The 18,939-nt window shown below is 42.1% G+C and overlaps 1 protein-coding gene across 4 annotated transcripts; it reads left to right on the forward strand.

Annotated features, from left to right (window-relative positions):
• The first annotated feature begins 98 nt into the window (after positions 1–98).
• Positions 99–18,179, forward strand: LOC129839955 (uncharacterized). Of its 4 annotated transcripts, none has more exons than XM_055907697.1 (15): positions 99–3,444; positions 4,706–4,839; positions 5,485–5,542; positions 7,633–7,761; positions 8,315–8,446; positions 12,279–12,401; positions 12,600–12,731; positions 13,177–13,260; positions 14,146–14,298; positions 15,860–15,905; positions 15,988–16,039; positions 16,124–16,253; positions 16,532–16,720; positions 16,996–17,168; positions 17,262–18,179. In XM_055907697.1, exons 1-15 carry the CDS (start codon positions 3,442–3,444, stop codon positions 17,521–17,523), a joined length of 1,800 nt encoding a protein of 599 aa, XP_055763672.1. In that variant the 5' UTR covers positions 99–3,441; the 3' UTR covers positions 17,524–18,179. The 4 variants fall into 4 exon arrangements, with proteins under 4 accessions (XP_055763672.1, XP_055763673.1, XP_055763676.1 ...); XM_055907698.1 differs by having other exon boundaries at positions 4,738–4,839; XM_055907701.1 differs by lacking the exon at positions 4,706–4,839.
• The last annotated feature ends 760 nt before the right edge of the window (positions 18,180–18,939 follow it).

Raw genomic sequence — 18,939 nt, forward strand, 5'->3', positions numbered from 1 at the left:
AGCCGACACAAACTGAAGCAGCAGTAGGGGTGTGACGGTCATAACATTTGTGTTAGCCGTTAACTGTCATGCAAATCATTGCACTGTTATTTACTATTAACATAAACATGTTTTGTATCTCCGGGCATACGGGTCGCTGATGTGTGTCTTTGGAACCGCTACATTTTAAACGGTAATGATTCCATTTAATATTGACCATCACAAAAATGATCCATTGTTTAGGCATGTCTTAACTAAGAAACATAATACAATGTATTTCAAAAAAACGGAATAGCATATTCTGGGTGTATAGCCCCTGTATGTCAGGCTTACGCTGTTCTGTCTATGCATGATACTCCCACCCACTCAACGTAATTAGACGGACGAAGATGATGCATAGGGAGGTCAGACAATGTAACCCCGATAATGACGTCACTACAAAGGCAATAGAAATTCCCATCAAACACTTCATTATGCTGTGTATGCCATTTAGCAAGACGCTTTCATGCAAAGCGACATGCAGTCATGTGTGCATACATTTTACATATCGGTGGTCCTGGGAATCAAACCCACTACCCTGGTGTTACAAGCGCCGTGGTCTACCAATGGATTGAATTTGAATAAGCTGAATTCTGAGAATAAATGGTGATGCGAGTGCATCTTTAATCAATGGTGTAGACTAGAGAATTCCATTATGAATAGCCCCAACTCTCTTAGGCTGTGTTTACACAGCCACCCTAAAACCCCAAATCTGATTTTCTTTATAGCCAATCTTTTTTCTGAATGTCCACACTTGACCCAAATTCACATTCACACTTGATGTAGGCTCTGAAGTAGTACACAGATTTCACTGTTCCTTTAAAATTTGGGGTGGTTGTCATGGTAACGACAGGTTGTAAAAAATAATCTATAATAACTTCTAAGCAAAACAAAATCTTATCTGAGTGTCCAGACAGGTCGCATATAGAGAGCAATTAATTGTAGTCCTAATGGCGTCTTTTTGTAGGCACTATCTCCGTCATGGTTCGTTGGCCAACACCTATTGAACCCTTTCTGTGTTGCCCCACGAGGGCGATGCGCGCAAATTGGTGGCAGAACACTGGGATTTCTCATAGAACGCCAACAAAAAAAATGCTATTTACATGTTGCTAATGAGTGCATTTCACACTACTTTTGAGTTATAATTGTGTTTTAAGTCTCATATAAATGTCCTGCTTAATATGTTTGTCTCATAGAACGCCAACAAAAAAAATGCTATTTACATGTTGCTAATGAGTGCATTTCACACTACTTTTGAGTTATAATTGGGTTTTAAGTCTCATATAAATGTCCTGCTTAATATGTTTGTATCATTTTCGCAAATCAACTGCATTATACTTAAGCACCTCAACCAGTAAAATGGCTCTTTGGCTAGCTTTTACTACATCCTATGTCAATGAGTGTTAGCATTCTAGCTAAACACTGCTGCATCCAAAATAGTTATTTTGCTAAGATCACAACCAAATATAATCTTAGCAACTCATCAAGCTAGAATTAAAACATAATTGTAAGCGTATGTGAACCCCAAAAAGTTATTTTGTTTACAAGTAATAACGTAAATCTAGGCTATGTTGAATGGGCGCAGGTGGCGATGGCTTTCTTACGACAGCCAAGAGTCGCGTGACATCAGTGTAATGTAAAGGGGTGCATGGGAAAATGAATGGAGTTTTTGGAAGGTTTTTGGATAAACACCGAAAGTAAGGTCTGTGGTAAATGCAGGCTTAGGAGATCTTGTACGTTTTGTTCTATGAGAATCTTTATCAGCTAACGTCACTTTTTGTGAATTTTGAAGAATTTATGTAATCATATAAAGCACATAAAAGGCTTCATAATTCATAAAGGTCGTGTTAACTGACGGATATTATCTCATAGAACAAAACGTATAAGATCTCCTAAGCCTGTGTTAACCTCAGACCTTATTTTTCGGCATTTATCCCAAAACTCTATTATTTGCCAATTCATTTTCCCCATAGGAATGGCTGAACGAAGCAATAGGTAACTCATTTCCGTTTTTTAGGACTACAAGCTGGCGAGCTCTATGGAGGATTGGGTTAGTACCAGGATTGAGATCCACATATGGATGTGGTATAAATCGGAAGTCAAAGATCAGATTCAATAGCTGTGTTTTTTTCACTAGTTGGTCTTTTGACCTATCATCTCTGAAAAATGATCCGATGTAAAAAGATCTGATGTGATTGGTCAAAAGACCAATTAGTGGGGAAAATATATCTGAATTGCCCCGCCTGTGTAAACGCAGCCTTAATAGCCTACATGGCTCTGGATGGAGGTAGGCTAGCCCAAACAACTACCTCTTTACCTACTGTATTTATTTATTTTGCTCCCCATTATTTCTATCTCTACTTTTTTCTATCTCTACTATCTCTACTTTTTTCTTTTTTTTACTTGCTATATTGTATTTACTTCGCCACCATGGCCTTTTTATATTTATATATATATTTTGTTTGCCTTCACCTCCCTTATCTCACCTCACTTGCTCATATTGTATATAGACTTATTTTTCACTGTATTATTGACTGTATGTTTGTTTTACTCCATATGTGTTGTTGTATGTGTCGAACTGCTTTGCTTTATCTTGGCCAGGTCGCAATTGTAAATGAGAACGTGTTCTCAATTTGCCTACCTGGTTAAATAAAGGTGAAATAAAAATAAAAAATAAAAATATGGTGCAAGCACAGTGAGGTCAAACAATGTAACAGTGAGTTTTAAAGGCATCACACTCCCACCCAGCGACATGTACTAAGAGGTGGGCCATAGAGAATGAAAGAGACCTCTAGCAGCCAAAAGGTAGTTTTAGCATGGGCAGTGCCAATGAGGGATTCCACCCTTTAAAAGTAGTCAACTGGGTGGAGATTCCAATGGGTTGTAGCCTCAATAGCGCTGCCCATGCTGTCACAAAATGGAACAGATATAAAGATGAGTCATGTATCTGTCTCTGGTTAGGAGAATTAGGTCAAGGTCAGGAAAAGGCTTAGCTAAAAACGATCAACGTTTGATGTCAAATTTGACAAAAGCTGTATCCAGTCTAGATATGACCTTATCAAGTGGGTGATCAATCAAGGTGATAATGGAGAAAGACCTGCCTTTATAGGCACTGCCCCAGAATAAGTAGATCGCAGGTGCAGCACTTAAATCACAGGTGTCAAACTCATTCCACGGGGGGCCGAGTGTCTGCGGGTTTTCGCTCCTCCCTTATACTTGATTGATGAATTAACATCACTAATTAGTTAGGAACTCCCCACACCTGGTTGTCTAGGGCTTTATTGAAAGGAAAAACCAAAGACCTGCAGACACTAGGCCCTCCGTGGAATGAGTTTGACACCCCTGACTTAAATGAACCAGTCTCCACTCTGTTGGGAGTAGATCAGTGAGAAACTGCTTTGTGACAAGATACTGACATCTGAAATGGTAAGGGCCTTGTCTTATCTGTGGAATAGTAGGACTCCGAGTCTGGTTTGATTGAACATTTAATGTGTTGACTGAATGAGAATACTTGGAAATTTGGAAATGTACCATTCATGCAGCAGACGGTGGGACATAGGACGCCTTCGTTAGCGGCCGTTCAAAAAAGCTGATCAAACAAAGTAGATATATATATGACTTGTGTTCCAATAGGCCCGTAAGGTTACTAAAATCCGATGTCGCTGTTTTTGCTGCATAATATTTAGAAGTTGTCTAATTACCAATATATTTAGATTAAAGTAGTAACGGTTATCGAAGTTGTTGGCGATGGATGAAGATACTCAAATTTTAAAATCAATCAGATTGACTGAATTATATCACACAATAAAACATTACTTGCATGGACAAACAATTTAAGTTCAGGCATTTGTTGAAGCTCAGGTAGGCCTATTACATTAAACCAGGAGTGCATCTGGTATTTTATGAACGACTCTTTCACCGATTCGATTCGGCCACCGACGTTCACCAAAAAATCGTCTCAAAAAGAGCCGTCCGTTTGAGAACGATCCATCACTAGGCAACAGCGCGCAGATACAGTGCGGGTAAACTAATCTAGGCTACATGATGAGATTATTATGGGTAAGAGCGAGAATACTTTTATCAAGCATTGGTTACCAGAATAAGACCCTTAAATGCATGTAATTTTGTCCATGGCATATTTAATTGAAACTGTAGAATTCCATTCATTCCTATGGACGACTGTGCCTACTGGGAGTACCAATTATGGCTGACCTGTTGATTCAAAGCCTTTCAATGGCCAATAATGCATAACATCAGCAATCCAGGGTTTATATTCATTAATGATTTGGTCCCATATTCCTAGAATTTAATGACTACATCAAGCTTATGACTCTACAAACTTGTTGGCTGCATTTGCTCTTTGTTCTGGTTGTTTCAGATTATTTTGTGCCCAATAAATTATGGTGAATAATGTGTTGTCAGTTATGTGAATAAAGTTTCTGAACACTTCTACATAATGTTGATGCTAATGTAAGTGTATATATAATCCTGTATACTGAGTAAGAAAGTTGATGCACAAATATCATAGCCCCAAGACATGCTAACCTCTCATCAATAACAGGGGAGGTTAGCATTTTTTTGAGGGGGAGTATTTCTTATCATTCACACTTCATTCAAGAATAGGTAATCATGGTAGCATCCACATTATGTAGAAATGTTCAGAAACCCAGTCCCACTCCCCCAACAGTCTTCACCTCTGGTGCCCCACCCAATGAATAGCTTTCTGGGCAACCCTGAGGAGAGCGACCCCCTGATGAGATGGAGAATTGGTTCGCCCTCTGTATCTCCGATACACTTGACCCAGGGGTTGGTGAAGGCAGGGTAAGACACTGTCCATAAATCAAGAGATTCAAATCAACCCACCCCCTCTGCCCTCAGAACACCTTCAATTTGTCAGGCTATGGACTCTCCAAGGTGTCGAAAGCGCTCCACAGGCATGTTGTCCCCTGTTGACTCCAATGGTTCCCATAGTTGTCTGGATGTCCTTTGGGTGCAGAACATTATTGTTACACAGGAAACTGTTGCGTGTGGAAAAACCCATCACTGTTAAAATTCTTGACACAAACCGGTACGCCGGTACCAAACCCTGTTCAAAGACACTTAAATATTTTGTCTTACATTCACCCTCTGAATGGCACACAGACACAATCCATGTCTCAAGGCTTGAAAATCCTTCTTTAACTTGACTCCTCCCCTTCATCTACACTGAAGTGAATTTAACATGTGACATCAATAAGAGATCATAGCTTTCACCTGGTCAGTCTGTTAGAGAGCAGGTGTTCATAATGTTTTGTATACTCAGTGTACATGGTCTTAAATTCCTTTCTGTTTGAGCTGTATTTTCACGTTGTCTCCCATTGACATCAATGCATGGCTAAGTGAACATTCTACTTGAGTGGAAGTTACATTTCTCCCCAGAGTGCATAGTCTCTGAAATGACTTGAATAACTTTTTTACTCCTCTCAGGCCACCTGCTATTGTTGACAGAGGGGAGTCCAGTTTGGCTACACAGGAAATTTGTACGGTGAGACAAAATTTAAAGCATCAGTGTCAGCTCTAAATACTGTCTAAGATTTTCACTTCATTCTTAAAGGATTGGTTTTCTACTGGGTACATTAAGTCTACCTGGGTTCAGTTGTGCATCAGAATGGCTACCACGTTTCATCGTCAAATTTATTGTTGTGAACCAAATCATTAAAAGAAAATAGGTTTAGTCATGTTCATTTCACTGAATCTCTCAATGGGACTTGTAAAAGTGTCCCATATAACTGCACCGGGGACTAGTCAGTTGTTATATGGCAGTGTTTCCCAACCCTGGTCCTCCAGTACCCCCAACAATACAGTGTTGTAGCCCTGTACAAACACACCTCATTCACCTCATTGAGGGCTTGATGATTAGTTGAATCAGGTGTGCGTATCAAATGCAATTTATATAGCCCTTCTTACATCAGCTGATATCTCAAAGTGCTGTACAGAAACCCAGCCTAAAACCCCAAACAGCAAGCAATGCAGGTGTAGAAGCACGGTGGCTAGGAAAAACTCCCTAGAAAGGCCAAAACCTAGAGAGGAACCAGGTTGAGGGGTGGCCAGTCCTCTTCTGGCTGTGCTGGGTGGAGATTATAACAGATCATGGCCAAGATGTTCAAATGTTCATTAAAGACCAGCATGGTCAAATAATAATAATCACAGTAGTTGTCGAGGGTGCAACAAGTCAGCACCTCAGGAGAAAATGTCAGTTGGCTTTTCATAGCCGATCATTGAGAGCATCTCTACCACTCCTGCTCTCTAGAGAGTTGAAAACAGCAGGTCTGGGACATGTAGCACGTCTGGAGAACAGGTCAGGGTTCCATAGCCGCAGGCAGAACAGTTGAAACTGGAGCAGCAGCACGGCCAGGTGGCCTGGGGACAGCAAGGAGTCATCATGGCAGGTAGTCCTGAGGCATGGTCCTTGGGCTCAGGTCCTCTGATAGAGAGCATACTTAAATTCACATAAGACATGAGAAATACTCAAGATATAACAGACTGACCCTAGCCCCCCAACACAAACTACTGCAGCATAAATACTGGAGGCTGAGACCGGAGGGGTCAGGAGACACTGTCCAGGGTTACAATAAAAACGTACTATTGGGGGGTACTGGAGGACCAGGGTTGGGAAACACAGCATAACAACTGACTCTGTCGTCCCCGGGGCATGGTGTTATCCAGTTGATGCAGAAAAACCTGCTTTTCTATGGACTGCCCTCCGAATAGTAGATTGATGCACACAAAAGAATCTCTCCTATTGTGAGTGGAGAAAGGAGAGGAAGTGTATGAGGTAAACCGTGCTTTATGACAAGACAAATATCCAGAGAAATTGACAGTAGAATACTGGTATTTCTGAGATGGCAAAGGTAAGGGACTTTTTCATTTACCTGTGGAGTTTTATGACTAAAGTGCAATTGATTAGCTTATAACTTTAAGTCAAAACTGTCATTGCTACATTCACCAAAAGTGCTAAGCAGGAGAAAGATGTTTGTAGCTGTCTTTTATGCCACAATAAATGCATTTTGTTTTTCACACAATCTAAATGCAAAAAGTCAGACTGAAAGTGAAAGGGATGGAATGGCAAGGCTGTGTCAACAGCTGAAATATGTCTCGTCCAACTGGATAGACAAGGCAATTACATCCAGGGTTCCTTCTCCACTGCAAAATAAAACAAAGCATTTTTAGACAGATTTAAAACTATTGCATTGATAACATTTTACTTAAAAATTATGCATTTATGGTAGATGTGTTTTGGGGCTATCATGATGGAACATTCCTAGTGGGAGTTCCTGGAAAGAGTACTTATGTAGGTGCTCAGTTGGTCTTTGTTGGAGGGAGAGCAGGCTGGGCAGGTAAGTTTGGGTAGAGTACAGTCATACCTGAGTTTTCTGAAAGGCCAAAAGTTGTTGCCTGACTAGTATACAGAGTATCTTTTGCCCAATGAAAGTATTTATGTCAACGTCCTGTTCTGTTATTTTCTGTACAAGGTTTATTGGCCAATTCGTCCTGTCTGTCTCAATGTCCGATCAGCCGCCTTGGCTTCTATTTCACACCCACCCATACGTTCTTAACCCCCCCCTCCACCCACAGCCTCCACCTATGGTGCCCCACTCCAGGAACATCTGTAATAGCAAGCCTGAGGAGAGTGAGCCCCAGAGGAGATGGAGCTATGGTCCCTCTCCATCAGACCCATCTGGCCCAGGGGTTGGTGAAGGCAGAGTAAGAGACTGTCAAAAGAAGTCCACTATGTAGGGAATAGGGTGCCATTTGGGACCTTATTCCCTATATAGTGCACTACTTTTGACACAGCTATTGACTTGCATTCCTTACTATTTGAACTGCAGTTTTACCTATGACATGACTTACCTGACTTCATCCTCTTGGCCCCCTGGGGAGCATAGGACATCCACCATGGCTCTCCACCTCACTCTTCTGTGAGAGACCTATGGTTTGAAATATACATTGACTCAAATGAATTTATATTTGAACTGCAGTGGTATACTACGATGTACAGTATATAACTATGGTGTGAACTGTGTTATTGTAAATGTGACTTGTTAGAACCCAGGCACAGCCCAGAAGCTGCCCCCTGTGGCCCAGAATAAGTCCTAGCTGAAAGAGTCCTCCACAAGAAGGCGGATATGACCCTCATGATGGAGTGTCTGAATTCATTAAGGCATCTCATCTGATGCAGCAACATGCATTCTTCTCTTTTAATTTGCTCTCATACAGTATGAATCTTAACACCCACCCATACATTCTCCCCCCACAGCCTCCACCTCCAGTGCCCCACCCCAGGAAAGTCTATGTTGGCAAGCCTGAGGAGAGTGAGACCCAGAGGAGATGGAGCTATGGTCCCTCCTCTCCCTCACACACAACTGGTCCAGGGGTTGATAGAGGCAGGGTAAGAGACTATCCATTATTCAATGGATTGGATTCAACCATTGACAACCAGTCAGGTCACTCGTGATACAAGTCAGTATTCAATGTCCATCCATGTCTGAGGATGTTGGGAAATGAAGTGGAATCTGGCCACTGGGGCAACAATGAGCACTGTTACCTCCAAGAAGGTTTCAGTTTAGCTAGGACGTTGGGGATGGCGTATGGGCGTAAGCATCTGCGTAAGCATGTTCGAATCCAACGATAAAGGTTTTTTTTCAACATTTTTGTTAAGCCTTAACCATTTGGAGTTAATGCCTAACCTTAACCTTAAACAATTCAACATTTGATGTTTGAGAAACACGGATGAACGTCTAATTTCTTGAAGGTCTAACCCCAACAATGCAGAAATCAATAACAATGTCATACTAAAAATAACAAGGTTGAACCAAAAACACACGATATAAAAAGAACACGATAAAGGAAGCATACTATATACAGGCGACTTTCTCTGTAAGCAGAGAAGCAAGAACTTCACTGAACTTTCTGTTTTCCCCGTTAACACTAAAAACGTTTCTCTTTTTTGTTTGAATTGTGATTGAATCAACACAATATTAGCCACTTTCATTGCAACATATCGAAATGAAATGAACCACGCAAGAGTAAATGGCTTGTTTTGAGGTACATGTAGCGACATTTGTAAATGTGTTCAAAACTAGCAAAGGATAATTAGCTATTAGCCCAGTTCTAGGTAATTTGTAGTCGGCAATGGGGGAGTGATTGCTTCCTACAAGAGCACAAAACGTGTGCCTTTCTGGATATCTTTGGAAAGCTAGCTTTTTTTGTCTTAAAGGGGCAGTGTTGTATTTTGAGACGGGTATGAATAAGCTAAGTAGCCACTAGGCAGAGTGTAGCATCAGTGAGAATGTCTGGTCTGCTGAGCGCAGAACACTGGGGCTGTACCGACTTTAGTTTTAAGTGGTAAAGTAGGCTACTGTGGCTATTTCATTATAATGAAGGCCTACTAGAGGGGCTTACAATGGAGATGATGTATCCCATTATATTTTAACATGGAAATGGCTGTTCTATTATTCAGCCTACACTAGCAGCTAATGTGTGGTGTTCAATGTAGGCCTACATTCCATGAGACCTTTGAAAAAAACATGCAGGGCTTAACCTGTTTATCCACTTGTCCTTCAGACAAGGAGGTGACTGAAAATGCTGTGGTGTTTGATGCAAGAAACCACATCGTCACTATGTGGCTCTCGCTTTGATGTCAACCGCATCTACTCACGACCGTTCATGCTGTAAACACAGTCCAGTTCAAAGTGAATGGCACAGATCCATATCTGGCAATGGTCTGTTTGCATATAGGCCTACTGCAGCTCTGATTTCGTTATGGCGCACGGGGTCTGTGTAGAGTATGGGTCATGCCTGTCAATGCTATAGAATTCTACTTTGACGTGTTCTGCCTACAACAATCTCTTGCATAGTTCGTTTTTTATTTCGGGTATGTTAAATTAAAAGTGGCTAATATTGTGTTGATTCGATCACAATTCCCACAGTAAAGGGGAAATGTTGATATGTAACACTAAGGGGGAAAACTCTGGAAAATTGAGTGATGTTCAATCTCATGCTTCTCTGTGTGCAGTGATATTTCTTCTGTGCTGCATTCCTGGGGGAGCTGCGTGCTAGTGCAGGCATGCAGCTCAGAGGGAACATCGGTCCTGAATACAAAGTGTTGTGTGTGTTGGACATAACCCAAACATAACACATTACTGAGTACCACTCTTCATATTTTCAAGCATGGTGGCTGCATCATTTATGGGTATGCATGTCATCGGCAAAGACTAGGGATTTCTTAAAGTAAAAAGAAATGGAATAGAGCTAATAACAGGCAAAATCTTAGAGGAAAACCTGGTTCAGTCTGCTTTTCAACAGAGACAAATTCTCCTTTTGAGCAGGACAATAACCTAAAACACAAGGCCAAATATACACTGGAGTTGCTTACCAAGACTACTTTGAATGTTCCTGAGTAGCCTACTGTAGTTTTTACTTAAATTGGCTTAAATCTATGGCAAGACTTGAAAATGGATAGGGGTGTGAATACCTTCTGAACGCACTGTGTACAAAACATTATGAACATCTGCTCTTTCCACTACATAGACTGTCCAGGTTAATTCTATGATTCCTTATTGATGTCACTTGTTAAATCCACGTCAAACAGTGAAGGGAGGTGGGGGGACAGGTTAAATAAGTTTGTTTTAAATTTCTTGAGACATGGATTGTGGCCAAATGTTTTGAGAATGACACAAATATTAATTTTCACAGTCTGCTGCCTCAGTTTGTATGATGGCAATTTGCATATACTACAGAATGTTATGAGTGATCAGATGAATTGCAATTAATTGCAAAGTCCCTCTTTGCCATGCAAATAAACTGAATCCCACAAAAACATTTCCACTGCATTTCAGCCCTGCCACAAACGGACCAGCTGACATAATTTCAGTGATTCTCTCATTAACACAGGTGTGAGTGTTGACAAGGACAAGGCTGGAGATCACTCTGTCATGCTGATTGAGTTCGAATAACAGACTGGAAGCTTCAAAAGGAGGGTGGTGCTTGGAATCGTTGTTCTTCTGTCAATCATGGTTACCTGCAAGGAAAGGTGTGCCGTCATCATTGCTTTGCACAAAAAGGGCTTCATATTGCTGCCAGTAAGATTGTACCTAAATCAAACATTTATCAAATCAAGAACTTTAAGGAGAGCGGTTCAATTGTTGTGAAGAAGGCTTCAGGGCGCCCAAGAAAGTCCAGTAAGCGCCAGGACCGTCTCCTAAAGTTGATTCAGCTGCGGGATCGGGTCACCACCAGTACGGAGCTTGCTAAGGAATGGCAGCAGGCAAGTGTGAGTGCATCTGCACGCACAGTGAGGCGAAGACTTTCGGAGGATAGCCTGGTGTCAAGAACGGCAGCAAAGAAGCCACTTCTCTCCAGGAAAAACCATCCAGGAACAGTTTGGTGACGAACAATGTATTTTCCAGCATGATGGATAACTAAGTGGGATCGAGGATAACTAAGTGGCTCGGGGAACAAAACATTGATATTTTGGGTCCATGGCCAGGAAACTCCCCAGACCTTAATCCCATTGAGTACTTGTAGTCAATTCTCAAGAGGCGGGTGGACAAACAAAACACCACAAATTCTGACAAACTCCAAGCATTGATTATGCAAGAATGGGCTGCCATCCATCAGGATGTGGCCCAGAAGTTAATTGACAGCGTGCCAGGGTGGATTGCAGAGGTCTTGAAAAAGAAGGGTCAACACTGCAAATATTGACTCTTTGCATCAACTTAATGTAATTGTCAATAAAAGCCTTTGACACTTATGAAATGCTTGTAATTATACTTTAGTATTCCATAGTAACATCTGCCAAAAATATCTAAAGACACTGAAGCAGCAAACTTTGTAAATTACAAATTTTATTTCTCAACTTTTGGCCACGACTGTATGCGTCCCATTCAGAGGGTGAATGGGCTTGACAAAAGTTAAGTGCCTTTGAAAGGGGTATTGTAGCAGGTTCCAGGCGTGCTGGTTTCTGTCAAGAACTACAACGCTGCTGGGTTTTTCAAGATCAACAGATTCCCGTGTGTATGAATGGTCCACCACCCAAGGACATCCAGCCAACTTGACACAACTGTGGGAAGCAGCGGAGACTAGATGAATTGAGGCTGTTCAGGGGGCAAAAGGGGGTAGGGGGTACAACTCAGTATTAGGAAGCTGTTCTTAATGTTTTGTACGTTGTGTATATAACAATGGTGTGACACTATTTTATTTTTTTCTTACTGATGTCTTAGAAGCCAGGCACAGCCCAGAAACCACCCCCTGTGACCCAGAATAGGTGGTCGGTGGGAAGGAATCCTCCAGAAGGTGGTTGTGACCCTCAGGATGGGGGGAGTGTGTCTGAATTCATTAAGAAGGTATCTCATCTGGTGCAGCAACACACTTCTTTCACTTGCTCTCATATACAGTGAGAGTGAATCCTAACTTCCACTTATGTCACATTTTCTCTGTCTCCCACTGACATTTAACGTACAACTAAGTGGAAATTCGTCTTGAGCGGAAGTTAGGATTTACGTCAAAGTGCACTCTCTGAATATTATTGAATGTTATTTCAGTTTGAAGCTAAAGAGGACCAGAACAAGCAGCTGGTGGTGCGTCGTCCTCTTGGCCCGCCTGCCGTCGTTGACAGGGAGGACTCTGATCCCCCTCTCTATGAAAAGGTTTTGGCTGTGCAGGAAACTCGTACGGTGAGACAGACGGCGAAAACAGATTTTTAACACTAAGCTTAAATCAAATAATCGTGTATTGGTCACGTACACAGTTTAGAAGATGTTATAGCGTGTGCAGCAAAAATGTTATGTTACTAGCTCCTAACAATGGAGTATAATGCCAAACAAATAAGGATTGTCTCAACGAATCCAATTAACAACCCAAATAACACTGGATCAGTAATCCAAATGCAATCTATATGTATGTATACCGGGATAATTTACACAATATACTGTATACTAAGAATGACCGAGTACAACAGTAGCTCACTGTAATATATCCATGTCAAGAATCCAGTATATAATACATGTGGTGTGTAACAACAATGTACAGTAGAAATATTAGAATGAGCTATACGGAGAATGAATACTGTGATCTTAAAACTAATACTTGGTTTTCCCGAGCTGTACATTGTTCTTCCAGTTTGGGTCGCCTGCCGTCGTTGACAGAGAAGAATCCAATGACTATATCTATGAAGAGGTTTTTGTTACGCATGAAACTCATACGGTATGACAACTAAAGGGATCAGTCAGCCAGCTACAAATACTGTTTAAGTTATTCACATTATACTTCAAGGGCCGGTTTCCACAACCTGGACTCGGCTGGATGTAACAGTAAACAAAAATCGGGGACACTCAAATGAGTATATGTATTTATTTGTGGATGGCCATCCTTCACTTCGTATGTTATGAATTACAATATGTTACAAATTTGCAATACACATATGTTAGATTCCAATTTGTGGTGGCTGACGTTGGTGGCTAATGCTAACGTTAGCTAGGTGTCTAATTTTTGCTAGGGGAAAAGGTTAGCTAACATGCTAACTAGTTGCAAATTAGCAAGTAGTTGCAAAGTTGTCTGAGGCGATTTGAACATGCAACTTTTGGGTTGCTCAACATTCACTTTATACGCCAACCCATCCATCCTCCTTTAGTTTTTGCCTTAAGACAGAATGTTACTTATGTAACCATACCAAACATTACATATCATATACAATTGAGTGCCCCTTATTTTCGTTTACTATGTTACGTCTAGTCTGAGACCAGCCTGATTTCCCAGGCCCAGATTAAGTTTAGTCCATGATTTTTATTTTTTATTTTTAATAATGCTTTTTACAAATGTTCACTCTTGTCCAGAGCAATTTGAAGTAGTGAGTGTATAAAAAAAAAAAATCTTCATTGGAATCAAACCCACAACCCTGGCGTTGCAAGCACCATGCTCTACCAACTGTGCTACACGGGACCATTCTCAATGGAGATAATCTTTTGAAAGAGTTTTTAATCCAGGACTAGGCTTGATCTTAATCTGGGAAACCAGCCCGACGTGTCATACTTTATTACAGGTCAAACAAAGTGTCCTGAAAATAAGTTTATTGTATTTCTATTGTTTTAGGTAGCAGTTCAACAACGGACATGTGCAACCTATGTTCACTATGTAAGGCCACCACCTCCATTGCCGTTAAAGCAGTCACTCCCTCTGAAAGGCAGAATCAAAACACTCTCAATAAGCAGCGTTAGTGAAGAGGAACAAGAAGATAACATCAAGGTATTCCAAGTGACTGAGAACCTGCTCCGTGATGATTCCCCTGGGTATAGATCTAGGATCAGCTTCCACTTCCCCAGTCCTAACAGGAACAATTAGTGGGGGAAATATGCTAAACTGATCCACGATCAAAATTTTCTGAAATTCACCATACACTGTAAAACCTGACCTAAACAGCCCTAAGTGGTCAAAAGACAGGAATGAGAACACAACCACTAGCGGCTGTTGGGCCTATGTATAACCATGAACAGCTCAACTAAGCTGTCAGGCATCAATACATTGTGTATTATACACTGCTCAAAAAAATAAAGGGAACACTAAAATAACACATCCTAGATCTGAATGAATGAAATATTCTTATTAAATACTTTTTTCTTGACATAGTTGAATGTGCTGACAACAAAATCACACAAATTATCAATGGAAATCAAATTTATCAACCCATGGAGGTCTGGATTTGGAGTCACACTCAAAATTAAAGTGGAAAACCACACTACAGGCTGATCCAACTTTGATGTAATGTCCTTAAAACAAGTCAAAATGAGGCTCAGTAGTGTGTGGCCTCCACGTGCCTGTATGACCTCCCTACAATGCCTGGGAATGCCCTGATGAGGGGGCGGATGGTCTCCTGAGGGATCTCCTCCCAGACCTGGACTAAAGCATCCGCCAACTCCTGGACAGTCTGTGGTGCAACGTGGAGGTGGATGGAGCGAGACATGATGTGCTCAATTGGATTCAGGTCTGGGGAACGGGCGGGCCAGTCCATAGCATCAATGCCTTCCTCTTGCAGGAACTGCTGACACACTCCAGCCACATGAGGTCTAGCATTGTCTTGCATTAGGAGGAACCCAGGGCCAACCGCACCAGCATATGGTCTCACAAGGGGTCTGAGGATCTCATCTCGGTACCTAATGACAGTCAGGCTACCTCTGGCGAGCACATGGAGGGCTGTGCGGCCCCCAAAGAAATGCCACCCCACACCATGACTGACCCACCGCCAAACCGGTCATGCTGGAGGATGTTGCAGGCAGCAGAAGGTTCTCCACGGCGTCTCCAGACTGTCACGTCTGTCACATGTGCTCAGTGTGAACCTGCTTTCATCTGTGAAGAGCCCCGGGCGCCAGTGGCAAATTTGCCAATCTTGGTGTTCTCTGGCAAATGCCAAACGTCCTGCACGGTGTTGGGTGGTAAGCACAACCCCCACCTGTGGACGTCGGGCCCTCATACCACCCTCATGGAGTCTGTTTCTGACCGTTTGAGCAGACACATGCACATTTGTGGCCTGCTGGAGGTCATTTTGCAGGGCTCTGGCAGTGCTCCTCCTGCTCCTCCTTGCATAAAGGCAGAGGTAGCGGTCCTGCTGCTGGGTTGTTGCCCTCCTACGGCCTCCTCCACGTCTCCTGATGTACTGGCCTGTCTCCTTTTATTCTTTTGAGCAGTGTATTATTTACATACATGTGGGTTTGTTACATACAGAACCTCCAAAGAATCATCACTAATGACAATTTGACCACAACCATTTGTCAAATTCACATTTCACTCTTTCATTTGATTCTTCCATCAGGATGCAGATCGCCTGATGGAATGGTGGGAGAAGGTGAAAAGTGAACGTGAGCATCACAGCCTCAAAATGTACTTTGTAATTTCCAGCATAGTTTAGGTGTGACTTTAATATTTTCCTATGCCTTTTAGCATGGAAAGATCTGTCTAATGACCATAAACTGGCCAAGAAGGGAGAAGCAAAGTAAGTTATTTAGTTTACAATGTTTTGTACATTTGAATATTCTGTCACTAACCACCCTCCATACTAATGACCTTCTATATCTAGACTGTTCAAAGAGAAAGCCCAGCGGTTCCAGAATGCATTGCAGTTGTACAACCTCCTCCTGACTAAGCATGGGGAGACCCTAAAGAACCACATCCTTAACCTCATCAGCATCGCAGACAACTTAGACAAGGTAGGAGTACTATAGACTACTGCACAGGCAACATAGACAGGGTAGGCGCATGATGACCTACTGTACAGACTACTTAGACAAGGTAGCACTATAGTCTAGTGTACAGATAACTTAAACAAGGTAGGAGCACTATAGACTACTACTGTACACACTTGTAATGCCTTTGATTTTTAATGTAAGCCTGTAACTAACATCAATTACCCCCAAGCAGATGATTTAAATACAATTCTACAATTCCATTAGATTTAATTCAATTCAACAATTTAATTCTATCCAAGGTTTCCAAGGGAACCAAGATTGCTGGCATCACCGGGGGCGCCACGGGGGCGGTTGGAGGGGTGGCGGCTGCGGCAGGGGTGATCCTCGCCCCCTTCACGCTAGGGGCATCACTGGCCTTGACAGTGGTCGGTGTCGGTGTAGCTGCAGCTGGAGGGGTCACAGGGGCCTCTGCAGCTATTGCTAACAAAGTGAGCTGTTAGAATCGAAACAACACAATCACACTTTATTTATAGAGTATTTGAAGGATGATGGCACACTTAATATGGTTCCTGCTTGATTGGACAGACACCAGGAATTTCACTTGGCCTGGGAGCAAAGTTGGTTTCCCATGCAACTCACTCAGATAAATTCACTAAGTGTTCCATTCGGAACTTAGATACTTAAAAGAATGTTGAAGTACTGTGCATAACATCACTGTCCAACTCCTCTTCATTCCAGGAAGTAAATTCTTCATCTCTTTTAGGTGAGCAGTGCACAGGACAGGAAGAAGATTGAGCTGATCCTACAGGACTACCTGGCCCTGATGGGTGACATTGAAGCCTGCTTGAGGTTCATCAACGCGGGCATGGAGCACCTGAGGAAGCACAACCTCTCAACCCTCCAGGAAGTCGACACAGAGGCCGTCAGAGTGGTCAGGTATGATCTTAATATACTGCATTTACTTTTGTCTAAAAATACATTGACTATTTTTAAAATATTTGCATGTTTTTAAACCTTAACCTAAACCAGGGTGGCCATAGTGACAGGAGTGGGTAGCTCCAGTGCCATAGATGCCAGCAGTAAGGCATCGGGGATGCTCCAAGGCTTCGCTCTGGGCATGGATTTCTATTTTACCCAGAAGAAGGATGGCAAAGGTGGCCCGACGCTGAAGAAGGGATTGGAGTCCAAGTTTGGGAAAAAGATACGCGAAGTGGCTCAGCAGCTGAATGAAGGGCTGGATGAAGTGATCAAGGTCAAATATGAGCTAGTTAAAAAAAATCTCATCCTCTGAAAGGGAAAGGGGGATACCTAGTCAGTTGCTCAACTGAAATGTGTCTTCCGCATTTAACCCAACCACTCTGAATCAGAGAGGTGTGGAGGGCTGCCTTAATCGACAGCCCTACACACACACAAATGTGTTTTCCTCAAGGCTTATTTGGGAAGGGTGATGATTCCAGTGATAATTAAAATGTTGGGGTGGCGGCTCATTGGACTTGATGTTATGCGATTACATGATTATGATCAGTGTCTTGTGAATTGAGTGGTTGACGGTCAGTAGTTCTCAATTCTCTCCTCAGGGACCCTGAGCTGTTCCAGCGCTAGCGTAGTTGATTCTGTTAGACACAATAGTAAAACCTATGGAATTTAAAAAATATAACATTGCTATTAAACCAGAATAAAATAACCTTTTGATAACCTGGTTCTGTAAAGAACCAATCATTCTCCATGACGTTTCTATAAATAACCATAAGGGTTCTATTTGCCCCAAAAAGGGTTGTAACCATAGCGGAACCCTTTGTCTAAAACATTTTATTAATGGTTATTTACAGAATATGTTGGTACGTTGTCTACCAGGTTTCAGTTGTGTATCATAGAATCACTAAAACAATGTCCATTGTCAAATCTATTGTCATATAAACCAATGTTGTGAATAAATAATTAGACAGAGTTCATTTTTTTCAAATTTCAATTATTGTCTCAATGGGCCTTATAATATACAGTCCTACAACTGATAATGTACTCTCCGGTGCAATGATCAGGGCCAGCCCTCACTTTCGGCAAGATTAGGCCCGGCACTTGATTTTTGGGGAGGCAGTTTGACAATTGGCTGCCGCCCTCCGGCGCCCCTGATCCGCTACTACACCGCCCGCTGCACCCCAGCTCAAAGCGTTGCTGCTGTTCCCGCCCCATTCCTGCTTCTCCCGAATCCCACTAACCTTGGTGGTGATGTGTTTATGGGATTATCCAATTGTGAAAAATGTATAAAAATGAATCTGCCAATTTAAAAAAATGTTTTTAAATATATTTGTGTGTGTGACAAACGATTAGTGATTAAGGCAGTAGCGTACCCTGTTAGTAGCTAGCTAACAGTGGATATACATTTAGCTAAACGTAATCTATAGAGTTTAAACAATGTTACCACGTCTAAAACTGAGAAAAGAGGCACAATCTCTGAACCAAAGAAATTTGCTGGTGCAATATATCAGCATGCAGCACTGTTCATCAGCCAGTGTGGAGAATGACAGGCCATTCATTCGCCGAAAACGACGAGCCCCGGTTCGCTGATTCTAGCAGATGATGACTGTTCTCTGTCTGGACAAGAACAGGTGGTCGCACCAGGCCTAGCCACACCTCCAAACAATGCCGGCGAAGACCATATCTTGGACCCGGACTCAGATTCGTCGCTCCCGGTCCCGGATGACAGCTG

The sequence above is a fragment of the Salvelinus fontinalis genome, chromosome 40 (assembly GCF_029448725.1).
Source record: "Salvelinus fontinalis isolate EN_2023a chromosome 40, ASM2944872v1, whole genome shotgun sequence".
Taxonomy (NCBI): Eukaryota; Metazoa; Chordata; class Actinopteri; order Salmoniformes; family Salmonidae; genus Salvelinus; species Salvelinus fontinalis.